The sequence below is a fragment of the Pteronotus mesoamericanus genome, unplaced genomic scaffold (genome assembly GCF_021234165.1).
Source record: "Pteronotus mesoamericanus isolate MK-2021 breed Mesoamerican mustached bat unplaced genomic scaffold, CSHL_Meso_final scaffold_85, whole genome shotgun sequence".
NCBI lineage: Eukaryota > Metazoa > Chordata > Mammalia > Chiroptera > Mormoopidae > Pteronotus > Pteronotus mesoamericanus.
This window is the reverse complement of record NW_026555329.1, coordinates 53,679,093-53,701,299: the sequence shown is the minus strand read 5'-3', so window position 1 is coordinate 53,701,299 and position 22,207 is coordinate 53,679,093. Positions and strand designations below refer to the sequence as shown.

Genomic DNA, 22,207 nt, shown 5'->3' with positions numbered 1-22,207 from the left:
TTCTCTCACACATTGATGTTTCTCTCCCTCCCTTCTAATGATAAATAAATAAAATTTATTAAAAAAAACTATACAACTGTATAAACCCTTAAGCAGTGGGAGAGGGAATGTGGATTAAAGAATATAAGCTAATATCTTAAGTAGTGCATTATTATAAATAAAATTTTTTTTAAATTTTATTTTAATTTATTTTTTCAAATACATTTGTCTCTGCCTACCCCCCACCACTTTCCCTTGCCCCCTCCCTCTTTCCTTCCCTGAGTTCTTCCCCTTTGGTTGAGTCCATGAGTCTTTGCTATATGTTCCTTGACTTTCCCCCTTCCCTTCCTTGTCCCACCCCCCTCCCTCCTTCCCTCTTGTCTCTGTTGATTTCTTTTACTTTCAGTGTTGCGGGTCTTACTTTCCTTGCATCTTTGTATTGTTCGTTAGGTTCCACTTACAGGTGAGATCATATGGTATTTGTGTTTCGCCCCCTGGCTTATTTCACTTCGCATAATGCTCTCCAGTTCCATCCATGCTGTCGCGAAGTTTAGTAGTTCTTTTTTCTTTCTGCTGCGTGGTATTCCATTGTGTATATGTACCATCACTTTTTGATCCAATCATCTACTGATGGGCATTTAGGCTGCTACCCACACTTGGCTATTGTAAATTGTGCTGCTATGAACATTGGGGTGCATAGGTTCTTTTGTATTGGCCTTTTGGTGTTCTTAGGGTATAGTCCCAGCAGGGGAATCACTGGATCAAAAGGTAGTTCCATTTTCAGCTTTTACAGGAAATTCCACACTGCTTTCCACAGTGGCTGCACCAGTCTGCATTCCCACCAACAGTGGACTAGGGTTCCTTTTTCTCCACAGCCTCGTCAGCACCTGTTGTTTGTTGATCTGTTTATGATGGCCATTCTGACCAGTGTGAGGTGGTACCCATGGTGGTTTTGATCTGCATTTCTCTGATGGCTAGTGATACTGAGCATCCTTTCAAATGCCTCTGGGCCCTCTGTATCTCCTCCTTGGAAAAGTGTCTCCCCAGGTCCTTTGCCCATTTTTTGATTGGATCATTTGACTTCTTGGAGTGGAGTTGAGTGTGTTCTTTATATATCTTGGAGATCAAACCTCTATCTGATGTATCATTAGCGAATATATTTTCCCATAGGGTTGGCTCCCTTTTCATGTTGCTGATGTTTTCTTTTGCCGTGCAGAAGCCTCTTATTTTGATGAGGTCCCACTTGTTTATTCTTTCCTTTATGTCCCTTGCTTTAGGAGACATATCAGTGAAAAAATTGCTGTGTGGCATAACTGAGAGTTTCCTGCCAATGTTCTCCTCTAGGACTTTGGTGGTGTTGCGACTTCTGTTTAAGTCTTTTATCCATCTTGAGTTTATTTCTGTGTATGGTGTCAGCTGATGATCCAATTTCAATTTTTTGCGTGTAGCTGTCCAGCTCTCCCAACACCATTTGTTGAAGAGGCTATTATTGCTCCATTTTGTGCTTCTGCCCCCTTTGTCAAATATTAAATGCCCATAGAGATCTGGGCTTATTTCTGGGCTTTCTATTCTGTTCCACTGGTCTATGGGTCTGTTCTTGTGCCAGTACCAGATTGTTTTGAGTATAGTGGCTTTGTAGTAGAGTTTCATGTCCGGTATTGAGATCCTTCCTACTTTGTTTTTCTTTCTTAATATTGCTGCGGCTATTTGGGGTTGTTTATACTTCCATATAAATTTTTGAAATGTCTGTTCTATTTCTGTGAAATATGTCATTGGTATCTTAATAGGGAATGCGTTGAATCTATAAATTGCTTTAGGTAGTATGGACATTTTGATGATATTAATTCTTCCAATCCATGAGCACGGTATATGCTTCCATTTATTTGTGTCTTCCTTAATTTTTTTTCAATGTTGTATAGTTTTCTGCATACAGGTCTTTTATGTGTTTGGTTAAATTTATGCCCAGGTACTTTATTTCTCTTCTTGCTATATCGAATGGTATTTTTTTCTGATTTCTTCTTCTGTTGCATTGCTGGTGTGCAAAAATGTCTTTGATTTCTGAATGTTGACTTTGTATCCTGCTGGTTTGCCAAATTCACTTATTAAGTTAAGGAGTTTTTTGGTAGAGTCTACAGGGTTCTCTATGTACACTATCATGTCATCTGCAAACAATGATAGCTGTACTTCCTCCTTTCCTATTTGGGTGCCTTTTATCTCTTTCTCTTGTCTGACTGCTGTGGCTAAGACTTCCAATACGATGTTGAAAAGAAGCGGTGAGAGCGGACATCCTTGTTGTGTTCCCGATCTTAGTGGGAAAGCTTTCAGTTTTTGCCCGTTGAGTATGATGTTGGCTGTAGGTTTTTCATATATGGCCTTTATTACGTTGAGGAATGCCCCATTTATTCCCATTTTGCTGAGTGTTTTGATCATAAATGGGTGCTGTACCTTACTGAATGCTTTTTCTGCATCTATCGAGATGATCATGTGGTTTTTGTCTTTTCTTTTGTTTATGTGATGTATCACGTTTACTGATTTGCGTATATTGAACCATCCCTGCATGCCTGGGATGAATCCCACTTGATTGTGGTGGGTAAACTTTTGAATGTATTGCTGGATGTGGTTTGTCAATATTTTGTTGAGGATTTTAGCCTCTATGTTCATCAGCGAAATTGGCCTGTAGTTTTCTTTCTTTGTAAGGTCTTTATCTGGTTTTGGGATCAGGGTGATGCTGGCCTCATAGAAAGAGTCTGGGAGTCTTCCCTCCTCTTGGATTTTTTGGAATAGTCTGAGAAGGACAGGGTATAGCGCTTCCTTAAATGTTTTGTAAAATTCTCCTGTGATACTGTCTGGTCCAGGGCTTTTGTGTGCCAGGAGTTTCTTGATATACGCTTCAATTTCCCCAGCTGTTATCGGTCTGTTCAAGCTTTCTGTTTCTTCTTCCTTCAGTGTTGGAAGATTATCCTTTTCTAAAAATTAGTCCATTTCATCAAGATTTTCAAATTTCTTGGCATATAATTTCTCATAGTAGTTTCTGACGATCCTTTGTATTTCTGTGGTATCAGTGGTTATTTCTCCTCTTTCATTTCTGATATTATTAGTTTGGCTCCTCTCCCTTTTTTTCTTGATGAGTCTGCTTAAAGGCTTGTCAATTTTATTTATCTTTTCAAAGAACCAGCTTCTGGATTGGTTGATCCTCTGAATTGTTCTTTTCGTCTCTATGTCATTCAATTCTGCTCTAATCTTGACTATTTCCTTCCTTCTTGCTCTGGGATTTATTTGTTGTTGTTTCTCCAGTTCTTGAAGTTGTAGTGTTACGTCCTTTATTTGAAATGTTTCTATCTTTTTTAAGTAAGCCTGTATTGCTATGAACTTCCCTCTCAGGACCGCCTTTGCTGTGTCCCATAGGTTTTGGACTGTTGTCTGTTCATTTTCATTTGTTTCCAGAAATTTTTGATTTCTTCTCTTATCTCATTATTGACCCATTCATTGTTTAATAGTCTACTGTTCAGTCTCCATGAGTTTGCAAGTTTTTGAAGTTTCTCTTTGAGGTTGATTTTGAGTTTCAAGGCCTTGTGGTCTGAGAAAAAGTTTGGTATTATTTCAATTTTCCTGAATTTGCTGAGGCTTGCTTTGTGTCCTATCATGTGGTCTATCTTTGAAAAACTGCCATGAGCATTTGAAAAGAATGTGTATTTTTCTTCTTTGGGATGTAAGGTTCTATATATGTCAGTTAAGTCTCTTTGATTCAGTGTTTCATTCAGCGCCATGATATGTTTATTAATGTTTTGTTTGGAAGATCTGTCCATTTTTGACAGTGGGGTGTTGAAATCCCCTACCATCAGTGTGTTGCTGTCTATATCTTTTTTGAAGTCGTCCAACAATTTCCTTATATATTTCGGGGCTCCTCTATTGGGAGCATATAAGTTTACAATGTTGATGTCTTCTTGATAGATTCTTCCTTTAAGTATGATAAAGTGCCCCTCTGGGTCTCGCTTTATGGCCTTTGTTTTGAAATCGACTTTGTCTGATACAAGCATGGCAATCCTGTCCTTTTTCTCATGTCCATTTGCTTGGAATATTATTTTCCATCCCTTTACTTTCAATCTGTGGGTTTTTTGCTCTGAGGTGGGTCTCTTGTAGGCAGCATATGTGTGGGTCATGTTTTCTTATCCATTCAGCTACCCTGTGTCTTTTGATTGGGGTATTTAGTCCATTCACATTGAGAGATATTACTGATAGAAACTTACTCATTTTTCTCTTTGTACCTGTGTTCCTCTCGCTCATTCTTTTCCTTCATCTTCTTAAACCAGTCCCCTTAGCATATCTTGGAGTGCTGGTTTGGTAGAGATGTATTCTTTTGCCTTCTCTTGTCTGGGAAACTCTGTATTTCCCCTTCTATTTTAATGGAGAGCCTAGCGGGGTAGAGCAGCCTTGGCTGTAGGTGCTTGCTTTTCATGACTTGGAATATTTGTTGCCATTTCCTCCTGGCTTGTTGTGTTTCTGTTGAGAAGTCAGCTCCTAGGAATATCGGGGCCCCCTTGTATGTGACTTTCTCCTTCTCCCTTGCTGCCTTGAGGATTCACTCTTTGTCTTTGATAGTTGCCATTTTAATGATGATGTGTCTTGGAGTGGACCTCCTTGAGTCCCTCTTGAGTGGGGTCCTCTGTGCCTCCTGGATCCACGAGAGCCTTTCTCTCCTCAAATTAGGGAAATTTTCCATCATTACTTTTTCGAGGAGGTTCTCTATTCCTTGCTCCTCTTCTTTTCCTTCTGGTATCCATATTATACAGATATTATTGCGTTTCAGGTTGTCCTGCATTTCCCTAAATGCCTCTTCATTTTTTTTGAGTCGTTTTTCCATTTCTTGTTCTTTCTGGGAGCTTCTTTCTACCTTATTTTCCATCTCACTGATTCTATCCTCAGCTTCACCCAGCCTGGTTTGGATTCCTTCTACTGTGTTCTTCAATTCAGGAATGGTATTCTTCATATCCTCTTGTGTCTTCTTGATAGTTTTTATGTCCTTTTCCAGGCTGATATAGTTTGCTGTAAGATCCTGATAGTTTCTCTGCAGTTTCTCATAGTTCTCTTTGAGCTGGCTGAGGTCATTGAGCTTCCTTAGTACCATTGTTTTGAATTCAGTATCTGATATTTCCCTTGCCTCTATTTCATTTACCTCTCTCTGTGGGGAGTCCCCTTTTCCACTCATTTCGGGGGAACATCTTTTTCTTCCCATTTTTGTGAGAGCCTGTTAAGTATTTTCGTCCTTTACTTTTCTTTCTGGGCCTGCCCCTGATGATGTCAGTTGTTGACCCTATATGACCTTGGGTTGTTTGTTTGAGCCTTCCAGGAGTCTACTGTCTGACTCCTGCTTGGGGCAGCTCTGTGACCCCTTCGGTGTGGGCTGGACTATTTTTTGGGATCTTTCTGCACTCTCACACTGGCTCCTTTAGCGCGCTCCCTGCGCAGCAGTATCCCCAGCCTGCCTGGGTTCCCAAATGCTTGCCCCAGACCAGGGGGCTTATTCGCGACCTCTTGTACTCATCTGGCCCCTTGGCTGGCGAGCTCCCCGGCACTGGTCCGTTTAGGGTCTTCTATTGTGTGTTTTCCCCGCTTTTGGCTCTTTGGGTGTGTTTCTTGCCCTCGCCAAATGGGGACTACGGAAATGGGAGGAAGTCAGCTCCAAGACTCTCCGGTTTATCCTCTCTCCGGTCTCTCCTCCAGGGATTCTGGGCAGCTCTACTAATTTTGTGGGCCACTCCACAATCCCGGGTGGGCGGGTCAATTTATGCCTGCCCTTGCCACTCTGTGCACTCCCTCGCAAGCCCTATTGGTGCCAATCTGTGGGAGTCCTTGCCGGCTGGTGCAAGCATTCGCCAGCCCGCGTGGGTCACACACACACTCGCCAACCCTCGCCGGTCACTCGGCGCTAGTGTGTGCGCTTGCACTGGATGTTTTTGGTGTGTCTGTGTGTGCTTTTTGGCTTTTGGTTCTTTGGGGCTGTGACCTCTTTCCTCGCAATGGAGACTACGGCAAGGAGAAAGAGTCGGGACTCCCCGGTTCCTCCTCCCGTTCTTTTCCCAACGCCTCCGTTTCCAGACTCTCCTCAGGGGCCTCTGGGCAGTTCTGTGACCCCTTTGGCCAAGGATCCACCACCTGTGCAGCCTGCGTTTCAATCGCAGGCAGTCTGGTTCATGCGCGCTCCGCTTCTTTCTCTTTGGTGGCGCACCTTTCCAGCCCACAATGGAGACTACAAAACGGGGAGGGAGTTGGGACTCCCTGGTTCCTCCTCCCATTCTTTCCCCAATGCCTCCATCTCCAGTTTCTCCTCAAGGCTCTCCCAGCCAGTCTGTACTCAGCCCTGCAGCTCACATGTGTATAAGCTGTGTGCGGGGCGCACAAAAGGCAGGTTAATTGATTCCCTTATGCCTGAGCAAGATGGTAGCTGCAGAGTGGGAGGTGCGTTATCACCTGGGTTCCATGGGTCGCCATGTCAGTTCTCTTCACAAAGTTTTCCTCACCAGTCTTTTCCCAGGCACCAGCCCACCCTGCTGCCGGCTCTACCCAGAGATCAAGGAGGGTGGCTGCCACTGCAATTTTTGCTTTCGCCCTTTAAATGTCTCTTTGCATCCCCAGCCACCTTTCTCTGGCAGAGAGTGCCCCTGAGCTTTTCGGGGTTACGTTTTGTCTGTATTTTCCTGGTTTTAGCTGCTGTAGTTTAGGGGTCCCTGTTTATGATTCAGACCGCGTTCTTTTCGGGGGGAGCTAACTGGCCGTTTCAATGTCCCTCTGGTGCTGGTGCCCGTGGGCACCCAGCCCACCCCTCGAGCCTCCACCGCACTTCTCACCCATTGGGATGTGTGAGAGTCGAATCCACTGTCTGTCCGCGGCTCTAAGGCTCCTCTCCCACTATCGTTCCATTGTTTTCCAGGTGATTACTCCACTATTTAGTCGTAATTCCATTTTGGTCTTGGGAGGAGGTCAGCATGACTCCCATTCACTCCTCCGCCATCTTCTCCTCTCTCTAAATAAAATTTTTTAGCATGCAGAGTAAATTGACTTTTTGCAGGAATTCTCCTGTATGGGTTGAATAACTCTGTTAAATAGGTGTTACAGATACCATGGCTAAATAGCAAATTACTCCAAAATTTTGTGGCATAAAGCAACCATTCATGTAAGTTTATGGAATCTGTGGTTTTGGAATCTGGCCAGGATACTGTGGGTTCAATTTGTCTCCACTGATATCAGGGCCTTCATTGGGAAGACACAAGGCTGGAGAATGGAATCATTTGAAGAATCATTTACTCACCTGTCTGACAGTTGACACTGATATTAGGTTTAGAGCCTCAGTCCCTCTTCATGTGGACCTCTCGACATGGAGACTCCAAGTGACCTACTTTGGGCTTCCTAACAGTGTGATAACGGGAGTTCATCCCTTGAGACAGAGAGCCTGAAGAAGTCATATCACTTGTTATGACCTAAGCTAGGAAAGCATGCATACCACATTTTGTTCACCCAGATAGTCACAAATTCCCTCTCAGTTTCAAGGGGAGGAAAGATAAACTCCAGAGAGTGAGTGGCAAGGTTCTGGAAAAGTGTGTGGAACCAGAAATATTACTACGGCTATTTTTGAAAATGCAATCTGACAATAGGAATTGATATTCCCAATTTATAGGTGAGAAATTGAGACAGAGAGGTTAAGTGGTTGTTTAGAACTTTCAATGTCTATTGTGTAAGTACTAAAACTGCTAGTTAATTTTTATCTCTTCAGAAAAAAGAGAGTTCCAACCAAGATGAAGGCGTAGGTAGAAATGCTTCACTTCCTCATACAACCCAAACAGGATAAAAACCAATTTAAAGACAAAAAGCCCCAGAACTGCCAGAAAATCAAACTGCATAGAAGCCTAACAACCAAGGAGTTAAAGAAACATGCATCCAGACTGGTAGGAGGGGCGTAGATGGGCAGCCAGGGCAGAGGGAGCTCATGGCAAGGTGGTGGACTGCGCAGGTGAAGCGAGGGCTGGATGACACATCCATGCACAGATAAGCTGGGAGGAACAACTGGAGATCAAGACAGACCACAAAACCTAGGGTTTCAGTGCAGGAAACTAAAGTCTCAAAACCTCTGGCTGTAAAGATCTGTGGGGGTTACAGCGGGAGAAACTCACAGTCTCACAGGAGAGTCCATTGGAGGAGTCCAGGGGGTCTTAGAATGTATACAAACCCACTCACCTGGGAATCAACACCTGAAGAGCACAATCTGCTTATGGGAAGTGAGGGAAGTGATGGAAAGTGGAGCTAGAGCCATGCAAGTGAGCAAGCAGGATTTTTCCCTCTCTGACCACAGCCCCTGCACCAGACAGCATCACAATGCAGCAAGGAGGGTTGCCCCACCCTGGCAAATACCTAAGGCTCAGCCCCTTACAACATATCAAGTGTGCCAAGACAAAGAAATATGGCCCAAATTAAAGAACAGATCAAAACTCCAGAAAAAGAACTGTGTGATGAAGATATAGCCAATCTATCAGATGCAGAATTCAAAATACTGGTAACCAGGATTCTCACAGAAACAATTGAGTTCAGTGGCAAAATGAAGGAAGAAATGAAGCCTATACAAAGTGAAATAAAGAAAAGTGTACAGGGAACCAACAGCAAAGGGAAGGAAACCTGCACTCAAATCAACAATTTGGAACAAAAGGAAGAAATAAACATCCAACTGGAACAGAATGAAGAAACAAGAATTCAAAAAAATGAGGGACATCCAGGACAACTTTAAATGTTCCAACATCTGAATCATAGGGTTGTAAGAAGGAGAAGAGGAAGAGCAAGACATTGAAAACTTATTTGAGCAAATAATGAAGGAAAACTTCTCTAGTCAGGTGAAGGAAATAGACTTCCAGGAAGCTCAGAGAGTCCCAAGGAAATTGAATCCAGGAAGAAACACACCAAGACACATCATAATTGAATTACACAAGATTAAAGATAAGGAGAAAATCTTAAAAGGAGCAAGAGAAAAGGAGCGAATTACCTACAAAGGAGCTCCCATAAGACTACCAGCTGATTTCTCAAAAGAAACCTTATAAACAAGAAGGTTCTGGAAAGAAGTATTCAAAGTCATGAAACGCAAGGATCTACATCTAAGATTACTCTATCCAGCAAAGCTATCATTTAGAATGGGAGGGCAGATAAAATGCTTCCCAGATAAGGTCAAGTTAGAGTTCATCGTCACCAAGACCTTACTGAGTAAAATGTTAAAGGGACTAATCAAAGAAAAAGAAGATCAACATTGTGAACAGTAAAATGACAACAAACCCACAACAATCAACAACTGAACCTAAAAAACAAAAACAAAAACTAAGCAAACAACTAGAACAGGAAAAGAATCACAGAAATGGAGCTCACATGAAGGGTTATCAGCAGGGAGGAGGAGGAGAAAATGGGGGGAAAAGGCACAGGGAATAAGAAGTATAATTGGTAGGCACAAAATAGACAAGGGGAGGTTAAGAATAGTACAGGAAATGGAGAAGTCAAAGAAATTATATGTACAACCCATGAACATGAACTAAGGGAGGGCATGCCGGAGGGTGGGAGATTTAGGGCAGAGGGAGATAAAGGGGAGAAAACAAACTAGGACAACTGTAATAGAATAATAAAATATACTTAAGAAAAAGAAAATATACTTACCTTGTCTTAATTTTTACCATGGAGAAAAATAGAGTAACATCAAAATCATTTCAAAAGCATCATTGGCATATAGTCACATTTCATAAGAAAAGGATCCTTTTTTGTAAGTTAATATGAGATACAAACATAATTTTATCCACTGACTTCCTTATTGACATTTCCAACCAGAGGGGTTTTTTGGGTTGTTTTTTTTTTTGAGATTTAGATATCAGGTTCCAAACTGTAACCCTCCACCTGCCTCAAACAACATATTCCAAACAGACTCATCATTTTTTTCTCAACCTAGCTCTTCGATAAAGGGATTTCCTGTGTGTAGGGTAAGTGGAAGCAGTTTGACTTCCTCACCCAGGTGTCTGGTTAACTGATGAAGTAGTTTCTCATAAGCTTGAAGGGTTCTGATAAAGGAGTGTTCTCATAGCCTTGAGTCTGGGTCTGATAAACACTTCCCATAAGATGAAGTGGGCTTGCATGCGCAGCTCATGCAATGTTACCTAAAAATTTGTCCTGTAGCCGGCTTTGTTCCTTCTAGTACTTAAGAAGGCAGGAACTTCTTGGTGTGTGCACAGACATAGACATGGGTTTGTAGCCTGTGTGGCTCCCTCGAATAAAGGCATGTCAAGCATCCCCACGGCTTCATGCATTTTCTTCCATCTACCTGAGTCTTGCATGGACCTGCCCAGCCTAGATAAGCTGCAACACACTGTGCTAAGTGCTCTATTGGGTTCCAAGGAAATATACATGAATAAAATTGTATTCCTGAACTCAAATAGGGTAATAAGTAAACTAGTAATAAAGGTCGAGACTTTTTGAGCACAGAGGATGGTCACAAACTTGGTGGTGTTCAAGAGTGTCATGGATCCACTTCTTTGAGGTAAGCTACCTTTGCAAAGTCATGGAGGTATGGAAGAAGATACTAAATTCAAGAAACTGCATCTTTTTATGGCTGAGTAGTATTCCATTGCATAAACATTCCATAGTTGTTTTATCCACTCATCTATTGATGGACATTTGGGCTACTTCCATATCTTGGCAATTGTAAATAATGTTGCAATGAACATAAGTGTGCTTATGTTCTTTTGAATTAATGTTTCAGGTTTCTTCAGATAAATTCCAAGAAATGGAATCACTGAGTCATAAGGCAATTCCATTTTTTATTTTTTTAGGTGACTCCATACTGCTTTCCACAGTGGCTGCACCAATCTGTATTCCCAAGAGTGCAAAAGCGTTCCCTTTTCTCCACATCCTCATCAGCACTTGTTTTTTGTTGATTAACTGATGATAGCCATTCTGACCTCTGTTAAGTGATATCTCATCATGGTTTTAATTGACATTTCTTTAATGATTAGTGATGTGGAGCATCTTTTCACGTGCATCTGGACGCTCTGTATGTCTCCTTTGGAGAAGTGTCTATTCAAGCCCTTGGCCCATTTTTTAATTGGACTGTTTCTTTGGTGTTGAGTTTTATAAGTTCTTTATAAATTTTGGATATTAACCTCTTATGGTTTCCTTTGTCATGCAAAAAATTTTAGTTTGATGTAGTTCCATTTGTTTGTTTTTTTTTTGTTCATTTGTTTCCCTTGCCTGAGGAGATATATCAGAAAAAATATTGCTACTAGCAATGTTGGAGATTTTACTGCCTACATTTTCTTCTAGGGATTTTATGGTTTCAGTCTAACATTTGTCTTTATGCTACTTTGAATTTATTCCTGTATATGGAGTAAGAAGGCGGTGTAGTTTCTTTTTCTTTTTTGCACATGTCTGTCCAATTTTCCCAGCACCATTTATTGAATAAACTGCCTTTAGCCCATTGTATGCGCTTGCTTCCTCTGTCAAATATTAATTGACTATAAATGTGTGGGTTTATTTCTGTGCTTCCTATTCTGTTCCATTGATCTATACGTCTGTACCAGGCTGTTTGGATTACTATGGCCTTATAGATGGAGTTGGAGATAATTATACTAAGTGAAATAATCCAGTCAGAGAAAGACAAATACCATATATGATTTCACTCATATGTGAAATCTAATGAACAAAGTGAATTAACAAGTAAAATATAACTAGGCTCATAGATAGAGAGCAGACTGACAGCTCTGAGGAGGATGGACTTAGTGGGTAGAGGGATCAAGCAAAAAGGAAAAAAGACTCATGGAAACGGATGGACAACAGTGTGATGATTGCAAGGGTGGGTATAAGGGAGATAAATGGTAATGGAAAAAATACAATAAAAGAAAGAAACTGAAAACATTTGGATATGGCTAGATAAAAATATGTAGGTATGGAGGGTTGGAAAAAGAGGGTGGCTTGTTGTTAGGTTTTTAGAAAAATACAGAATGGCTCAGGAAAATGTTTCTCAAAGTGTGGACCCAGACATCAATTAGCATCAGCATTTCCTAGGAACTTGTTAGGAATGCAAATAATCAGGCCCCACCCAAGACCAAGTGAATCAGAAACTCTGAAGAATGGGGTCAAGGAGTCTGTATTTAAAAAACCCTCCAGGTGATTTGTTACAGACTAGAGTTTGAGAATCAGTGAGTTAGAATGAAAGTGAGAGGATGAGATTTTAGAAAGAAAATCTTCATTGGAACTTTAATATCCCTGGTGGGAAACAAAGTTATCAACTAAAGTGTTGGTTGTGGTATTGGAGAAGCAGACATGAACAGATTCAATTAAGTGTTTCAGACAGCTAGATATGTCAGCATGGTAGGAGCATGAAGGAATAAGTAATAGGTTTTTGGGGAGCATTGGGGGGAAGTGAGAGAGAGAAGTAACAATTACCTGTGATTTGAAAATGGATCAGATAATAATGAGAATGAAATGGCAAGAGAAGCTGGCCAAACAAAACCCAGAACCAGTCACCCCAAGGACTTCATAGTGTCTCTTGTTCTATCTCCACATCATCCTGGGCTATGTAAGTGGCATCCTGCCTGAGAAAGATGTTCTCAAATGATGTCTATCTCATCTCACAAGCCAAGAGAAACCCCATGCTTCAGAACTAAGCAGCTGCCTAGCAATCCCGTATCTTCCAGCTAAAGATTGAATTCTAAACAATTGTTCACCATAGTGGTCCACTGCGGTAATTTGCCAGTTCAACAGCCATTTTCCTTCTTCCTCTGTCAGAAAATTATTCTGAGTAGCCATGTGCCCAGCTCTCAGAGTATGAATTACGATTAGATATGTCAACCATAGCTGTTTCCCTTTTCTTCTGAGCATGGGACCTAGTTCAAGCCAATAAAATGGAACGATAGGTAAGTCTGTTGGGGGCTCCTGGGAAAGATTTTTCTCCTTGTTAAGAGAGTAAAACACCCTTTTGCTCCCCCTCTGCTCTATACTTTGGGTGCTGTTATGTGTCGGAGTGGTACTTGAATAAAGGGGCAAACCTGAGAATGGAAGGTAACACATACAGGATGGCAGAGAGTTAAAAAAAAACAAAAAAGCTTCTTCTGAGCCAAATTTGTGTTAGCCTGTGTCTTCTCTTTAAGGCACTCATAGCAGTGTTTTTAGTCTCTTATAGCCAAAAACATTCTTAACTGATTACTCATCCTCTAGCAAACTATCAGAACTAAGCTTGGTATGCCTCTCAGCCTTCTTTACCTCAGACATCTACATTTTTTGGCCTCTTTTGGAAACCTGATATCCATTCTGCTCTGTTAATCCTCTAACCTGGCCCTATCCTTTTTTACCTTCCTTAACTTTACCACTGTGCCTTCTTGAAGTTCACCTTCTGTGAAGTGTGAACTTCCTTGTACTCTCAACCATGTCATCACATTGCTCCAGCTGATGCTCATTATGCCTCAAGGTCTGTAACATCTGTAGTGCTCTTGAGGCCAGTTATTTTTTCCCCACAGATGAGCATTGTCTTACTCTCCATTGTCTCTTCTACCTAATTCCTTTTTGCTTCCCAGCAATCAAAGCTCTTTGAAGTACATAGTACAGGGCCTCAGACTTTACCACTCATTTCTACACTTAGTTGACATCTTCTTTCAAATTACAGGATGCCCCATATTTTTTATAACTTTAGCCTCTGGCTCACTCTTCTTTCCACCTTTTTTCCTGTTATTCTTAGTGACTTCAACATATTCACAGAGGTCCATCCCACACTTGGGCCTGTTATTTCCTAGACTCCTGAAAGCTAACAGTCTTATCCTTCATCCTACTCAGCTGTAACTCTGAGGAGGAGAGGGAGAATCAATGGGACTTAGCCAGGTCTCTAGACCCCTAAAACTAGTCTTTTTTGAACTATACCATAATGCCTTCACAATCAGTGTTGTGGTGACATCAGCTCAAATGTCTCTGTATTTTATAATGGCTGACTCTAGTAAAGATAATTGGGTATAAGGTTTTGTTGTTGTTATTGTCTGAAGGTTGATATCCCAGGGAAAATTATCATTGAAGAAAAATCAATAGCAGCTTCCGTAAATATCAGCATAAAATGCCATTCAAAACAATTATAAAAGGTTAATGATATCTTGTTTTAAGTATTTTAAAATAAATTATCAGATGAAATAGAAACTAAATGACATGTTTCCCATGAAGTGACAAAATGATTAGCTAAAGCTGTTTATAATCTTTAGTAAATATATGAAAAAAAGCTTCTAATAGTCAAGCGAGAATGTTTCAGACTGTATATTCAAAATGCACCCCTCTATCCCAACACAATGAGTCCTTTTCATATATGTGAGCATTCAGTATAATTATCAAAGTCATCACTGAACACTTAAATAAGAAGAGGTCAAAGGAGGCAGAGAGAATCTAATAAGGATTTATAGTAAAGTACTCTTTTATGGAGACATTATTGGAGTCATTTGTTTTCTGATGAAGTAAGTGAACATCCAGAAGACAAGTTCAGATACGCCAGGGCATCTTGAAGCAAAGGCTTATGACTGATCTTGGGTGGTGTCTTTTTGGTAACCATGGTGATGTTGGATGAGCTCAAACATTGCGTGTTAGAAATTCCTTAAGAATGAGTCAGTAATAAATCTTTTGCCTTTGGTAAAATTGGGCTGAAATACTTTTGAAATCTATGCTTGAAGACTCAGAATCATAGAAATTTCACCTAATGTTGATTAAAGAAAAAATGACTCTTAGCTATTCATTTCCAATCAATCAATCAATCCATACGTAAGTAAAAAAAAGATACCATACAACAAATTTGAAGTCCAGTGAGTCTCTTGAGCAACTGATATTTCTTAATTGGATTAAATAACCCCAGTCCACTGACTTCTCAAAACTATAATTGTATCCAAGTGTTCCAAAAAATTCTTCTGCTTAGAGATGAGTAAGACATGTGTACATTCTGTGAATTAGTTCATGATTAATCATTTTAATATGGTCTATTCCAATAAGATGGTAAATGTATTACCTCAATATATTTCAGCAACTGATGGTGTGTCAAAATCTTTAGAACTTCTTAGGCCTCAGGAAAGAAATCTCTCTCCTCTCTCTCATAACCACTCTGTTCTCAAGTACCCACTGCTGATTAGGGGATAAGAGGATCAGAAATCATCATTATACCTTGTAATATCCAAGATGGTGGTTCTGCTGAAGGGAAAAAACACATTTCTTAATCTCTGTGGTGCCTTTATCATGTTTCATATTCTGGTAGTCTTTCCCTTCCAGTCTAGTTCTTTTCAGGGTGAGCGTCTCTCTACTGCAAACTGCACAAATGTGGTTGTTAAATGCCTGCTATGTTGAGTATAAAAGGATAAACTATATCTCTGAGAACTAGAACTAAATGGGATTTGGATTATAGAGATTTCCATTTATTGAACAATAGGAAATAAATAGAACAAAAGGTTATTCTTCATTATCTACTTTTGAAGAAAGTAATGCATGACTCTAGATAAAAACTTTTATTACTTCTCTATCTTTCACTGCAAGAGAAAGACTTAATTAATTCATTTACTTATTCTTTTGTTAAGTGTTCACAGGACAAAGTATTTGAAATTTTTTTTTACTTAACAATTTAAAATGGCAGGGAACTTTGAAATCTCTCTCATAGAGAGTTCATTAAAGGCCAAATTAAAAATAGATCAGAATAAATACTGTATGATCTCACCTATAAGTGGAGCCTAATCAACAAAACAAATGAGCAAAATAGAAGCAGGGTCTTGGAAATAAAAAACAAACTGATAGTGACCAGGGGGGCAAGGGGAGATAAATAATGGGGGAAAGAAGGAGAATGGGCAAGCAAAGGAACAGGAGTAGAGGACTCATGGGCATGGACAATGGAGGGGGGGATTGATGGTGAGAGTGGGGGGGGATGGAGTAGATAGAGGTGAGTGATAAGGAAAAACGAGGGACAACTGTAACTGAACAACAATTAAAAAAAAAAAAAAAAAGAACGAAGAGGCAAACCTAGTGGCTCTGTATCTCCCAGACAAAGTACTTTATTCTCCTAGGAAATTCCTAATTATACATGCAGTTATCCTCTTTGGTAGTGAATTATGACTTTGGTCAAATTCCTTGGGCCTTTACATCCCCCCAACCAGTCTGATTTTACTTCAACCTCAGAAGACAGGAGGCTGGGCGGGCAGACATATAAAGAGTGGCCATGTCAGTATGCAGAGAAATTGTTTTAATTTATTCCCACTTAGCCATGTTGGGGGCTGGAAACCGATTTTAAGGAGAATCACTCAGTCAAGCAAACAGGAACTGAAAAAAAAAATCAACATTAAATTATTTTGGGTATGTGTCACAGAAAACTATAACAGAAATACTTCACAGTGGTGGGGGGGAACTCATGATTTCCTAATATAAGGAAAAAAATGAATTTACCACTATTTCCTTCCTTTTTACAATAGGTTGCCATGAAAAAATTCTTAGTAAGCAAAATAGACTTGCAATTCAAGTATAAAAATCCTTGTTAGAGTCACCTCAAAAGAAGACAGTTTTCCCAAACTTCAATTAAAATGACATGTTTTCCTAAAAGAAAAAAAATTCCAACATGACTTGAAAACTAACAAATTCCTTGATTTTAAAATTTCATAAAACTTATAGTGAAAGCCTAGTTTCTGTTCCGTCTTGTCAGAAAGCAGCCTTTGTTTGGGTAATTTTTAATCCTTGGAGACAGCGCCCCCTGCTCTAACAAGTGTTTAATTGCAGAAGGATTTTTTTTTCTCCTCTCTAATGAAAAGGATATGAAGAATCAAGGTACAATTATTAAAGTGAAAGAAACTTTATTTTGAATAATAATATGCATGTCATTAACTTCATTTAATTTTCATAGTGCATTGTGTATGTAACTATACAGGGAAAAATAAACATTAGGAATACTTAAGGATGGAAGTATATGGGTGAAGAAGACATTCGATATACCCATGAACAGGCTTTAGAAGGGTCATAGGGCAATATCTATTAGAAAAGAAAAAAAACTATGCAAAAGAAATATACCCAAATCACAGCAGGCAATTGCAATCAGTACAAATTATAGTTTCTTGGGTACACAAAGTATATGTGTTCTTTGGATTGAAAACATAATATAAATGAGTAATTTTTAAGTCCATGCCAAAAATCATCTATAGAAATAAAGTGTGGATGCCACATGTGACAATAAAATATTCAAGGTCACATATGAAGGTCACCAGCTTACAAAGAGAATACTGAGAGGTAGGAAAAATTTATTTTTTAAAAAGGGAAATGCAATAAAGCCACCTCTACCTAAATTAGGAAATAGCAAATGCATCTCTCTATCTTATGCTGCATTTCTATTTCCTCTGTCAAAAGAATTTACTGTGTATTACTACAAAGCTCAGTGAATATGATGAAGCAATAAATGTAGCTTTGGCATTAGGGCAAGTTTCATTTCTTCTTCATTTTACACTAAAGGGAAACAAGAATATAGAACTAGAAATGCTCATCTCTCCATTCATCATATTAACTTTTGTTTCATATATACTTTTTGGCACATGGGGGATAGGGATAAAAAGATTAATTAAACTCAAGCTTCCAACTCAGTGATTTTACATCCGAAAAGGTAAAGAAAGATAACATTCTTTATATTTTAAAATCAAATGCTTAAAACAGGTTTTAAATTGTGAGATGAAAAAAAATGGTATGGGAAATACAGCAAAGAAAGATATTTAACAAAATCTTCTAGTATCCTTCATAGTTTCTTTTTTTCCATTTATTTTTCCAAATTGCATTTTACAGTAGAAATGCAGACCACTTTGGATAGCTATGGCTCAATACTGCTTGGTGCTCTCCTCTTAACACATCATTTTCTTACACTCCACTGAACAGAAAACCATGCCTTCTACTGGCATGAACTTCTGCCCAATGAGACACTTGCTGCAGCAGGAACACAGGAAGCACTCTGTGGATGCATGCCAGCTGAAATTGTTGTAGGTCACTCGTTGTACTTCAGGATCAATGGCATTATGGCATCCTTGACATACCTATTAAGTTAAAGATACAAATGAAAAAGAGAATGAGAATGACTTTCCAATTAATCTTTTTAGAAAACAACTGTTAATGGGACCTATGTGCAGAACACTGTGAGAAGTAACAGGTGAAGAGCAAACAGGTAATTTGATGCTTATAAAATATCCCCATGGTATTCAAGGCAGAAAGCCTTGATGGTGAATTACAAAGCAGTGCATTTGGTCCCAGCATATTCTATGAGACTGTACGTTAGTTATTATGTTTATGATTTTCCCTACAACACCAAATTCTAAGAAGGATGTAGAGCAATAGGAGCTCTGTCATTGCTGGTAGGAGTGCAAAATGATACAGTATGGAAGGTAGTTTGGCAGTTTTTTATAAAACTAAATATATTCTTATCAACAATCCAATAATCATGTCCTTTAGTATTTACCCAAGAGAGTTGATAACTTATGTCTACTCAAAATTCTGTATCTGGATGTTGCCTTATTCATAACTGCAAAAACTTGGAGGCAATCAAGATTTCCTTTATAGGTGAATGAATAAACTGTGGCACATTCAGACAATGAAATGTTATTCACTGCTACAATGAGCTATCAAGTCATAAAAAGACAAGGAGAAAACTTAAATGCAAATTACTAAGTGAAAAAAGTCCATATGTAAAGCTATATACTGTATAATTTCAATTATGATATCCTAGCAAAGGCAAAACTATGGACAAAATAAAAAAGAATCAGTGGTTGCCAGAATTGTGGCATGGGGCGGGGAGGTGGAAGAAATAAAGAGATAAATATGCAGAGCACAGAGGATGTTTAGGGTAGCGAAAATACTCTGTGTGACAGTAAAATGATGTGTGTGTACACATACATAAAATTACATATGTGTACATAATATATATTGTGTACATATATACACATATGCATATATACCATTTGTTTATTCTATACATTGTCTAAGTCCAAAGAATGTACACCAAGAGTGAACCCTAAGGCAAACTATGGGCTTTGGGTGATTAGGATGTGTCAATGTAGATTTATCCTTGGTAAAAATGTACCACTGAAGTAAGCGATATTGATAATGGCCAAGGGATATGTGTGGGGATAAGAGGTATATAAAAATTTCTATCCTCCTTTAAATTTTATTGTAAATGTAAAGCTGGTCTAAAAAAATCTTAATAAAAAGCTTTTCCTCATTCATTAAAGCTTTGAAGTGGTAATTTTATTAGTCTTACCTGTGACACATGAGACTATTAACAGCACTAATTTCTAGACAGTAATTGAAAATCATGCTCAAAGTAATTAAGGACTTAATTAAAAATACTGACAGTATGTGAGAATAGTTTGCACTAAAAATATAATGTAATTAATTGGCTTCTGTTTTGTCATGTCATAATTTCTGAATAATCTAATATTGTAGAATGTTAATACTTATATCCCCTTTACCATTCAGTGTATATGTATGTTATATACAAATACAGGGTCTGGCACAAATAATGCCTCTTTTTATCACAAAGTCTTTTATTATAACCATAAGCATATAATTCTGTAACATAACAATATCACACTCAAGCACACCATATGACATTTTAGGTGAAATGTTCAAATTAAAAGTATTAATTTTTACACCCATATTATTATCCTACCAACCATGCTCAAGCAGGCATTACTTCTGCTGGACCCTATATATGTATGATATCTGCAAATCCACAGCCACAAATATGCATAACATGCATAATTTTCTTCTTTAGCTGAATATGTATATAAAGAAAATAAATGAATAACCATTATTATACCAGAGAGCAAACTACTCAGTTGAGACCTCCAAGTCACCAGACAGTTCACATGCCTAGTTGTTGATGCATGTTCTGAATGAATGTGACTGTCTAAAGACTTTGTTTTATTTTATAACAAGTGACAAAATCAACAACATTGTCCATAATTACATGAAAGTGATTAATTCAACATTCTTGATATCTTAAATGTGATTGTAAGGAATTACTGAGAGATGGGGGTTGGGGGTGGGTTGAAGGTCATTTAGCCTGAGCCTTCTAACTTGAAAGGACTTCAAAGTGTGGCTGCGCCTCAGTGAGTTAGCCTTGTTACAGATATCCATTTCAGGCCTGCAAGATACTTTCCGTATTTTTTAGAGCTCCATGGCTTCTAATTACAGGGATTGTAGCTGCTAATTCCCACACTGTGTCGACCCAGTCTCCCTAAGAAACAAGGGAGAGAATCTTTTTGCGTAATCAATACAGTATTTCTGAATATAACAAAAGTAAGTGTTTTAATTACAAACATCCTCCAATTTTGTTGTTCCACACCATGCAAGCAATTGCTATTGTATATATTCATTTTTATAGCTTTATAATTCATTTAGGATGTCTTCCTCTATATCTTATATTAACTTTTCAATATTTTTAAAATTGTTTATATAAAATAGAAGCACTTCACACTCAGTTTTTTATTCCCTTGCTTTTAGTCCATGAACTTCCTCCTTAATCTCAGCCCTATATATATATATATATTTGTGAATTTTTTTAATACTCATAAAATACACATTTTAATCTGCAATTTATAAAAGAGATAACTACTATTAACTATACGTAATATTAAAGAAATTATTGAGGTTAAAACATAACTAATGAACACACTGAATTTAGGGTTTATGGTATCATAAAATTAAGTTTTATTAATAATTTGATTGCTATTCCTCCCTAGGTCTGACATGTAATCCTAGGTAAAAAATCTTACTGATCCTTAATTCAGTAAGGAAGGGTCTGGGGACTATAAAACCTTGCAGGGAGATAATGTGCTTCCTGTGTTCATAAACCTCAAATATTTCGGAGTTCTTCCTTCAAGTCCTCCTACTCCTTTTATTTTATTTGTATACACAATGTGAAATAGCTAATGACATTGTGTAAAGAGCTCTCTGGCAGCAGGGAATCTTGTAGATGTGAATTCTGGGGGTGGCGATTTGATACTAGAATTCAAGAGACCATGCAGAGACAAACTCAGTGCATTTCCCATTATCTTCCTTCTAGGTTAGTTTTTTTTTCCCCTCTAAGAAATGCCTTGTTTTGAGCTGATTGTTTGGCTTCAGGTTAAAAATAATTTGCATCTCTTTTCTTTTTATTAAAAAAAAAATGAAATGATCTAAGTAGATATATGCCCTAAACTAGATAAGCTTCTGCAAAATTTTGCATCATTTAGCATGTTGCATGCTTTATCTGGCATCAGCTGGAATTTGTTTAGGTGATGATATGTTCATTTTGGTATCAGGGAAAAAACAATAATATATCTTACAGAAAAGTAAACATTTGAAAGAAGTCATACCATATTATAAAGCTAAATACTTAAGAGATTATTTTTTAGAAAAAAATCATATTTGTGGTTATAATCTTCCCCACTGATTTGATATAATGTAATGGAGAGAAGCTTGTAAAAGTTAAATAAAGCAGCTTCATCTATTTAAAGTTTTATTCAATAAGTATTTATTGAGTATTTAATGTGTTGTTCTAGTGTTGCAAATAGAACAGAAAACAAAGCAGACAAAATCCTTGACTTCATGGAGTTTGCATTTTAGTCCTTGACATGAAGGTAGCATACTCTACAATAAAATACACATTATGATATCCCTCTTCTTTTGAGAAACTGTTAAAGCAATGTTCAGAGAAGTTCTTTGGCTAAATTATGTATCAGGCCACATGGTGATTCAGCATCTTTTCCCCAGGTATAAGGAGGGTCCATTTTGACCTCAAAACGAATGATAAATCTCGGACTACAAGTAAGTTACTCAAATGATTTCGGTGCAGACATTGAGGATAAGGAAATAAAAAGGCAAGCCCTATTCTCGAGCTGCTTACAGTGTAATGGAAGGGACAGATGAGTGATATTAACAATTGCACACCTCTGGGCAAGCACACACACAAAGACTCAAAGGAACAGAGGGGCTTCCAGCCCTAGTCAGAGAGAAAGGGGTGGCAGTTGGGGAAGGGAATCAGGAAAACTGTTCTGAAAAATGTTAAGCCTAAACTAAGTCTGGAAAAATGTGTAAGCATACTCAGCTAAAACAGGAATAGGAGGGTATGTCAGACAAAGGAATAAGTGTGAGCAGAAGACAAAGAACAGTATATAAACTGGAAAAAGATGGGGTAAGATGGTGGAAGACT

The 22,207-nt window shown here is 38.6% G+C and overlaps 1 protein-coding gene across 1 annotated transcript in view; it reads right to left on the bottom strand.

Annotated features, from left to right (window-relative positions):
• Positions 1 to 16,890: 16,890 nt before the first annotated feature.
• Positions 16,891 to 22,207, bottom strand: part of TES (testin LIM domain protein) — a 76,461-nt gene continuing 71,144 nt past the window's right edge. Inside the window, exon 7 of the mRNA XM_054564423.1 lies at positions 16,891 to 18,053. Coding sequence (XP_054420398.1) covers positions 17,865 to 18,053 — 189 coding nt within the window. The 3' untranslated portion in view covers positions 16,891 to 17,864. The remainder of the gene's footprint in view (positions 18,054 to 22,207) is intronic.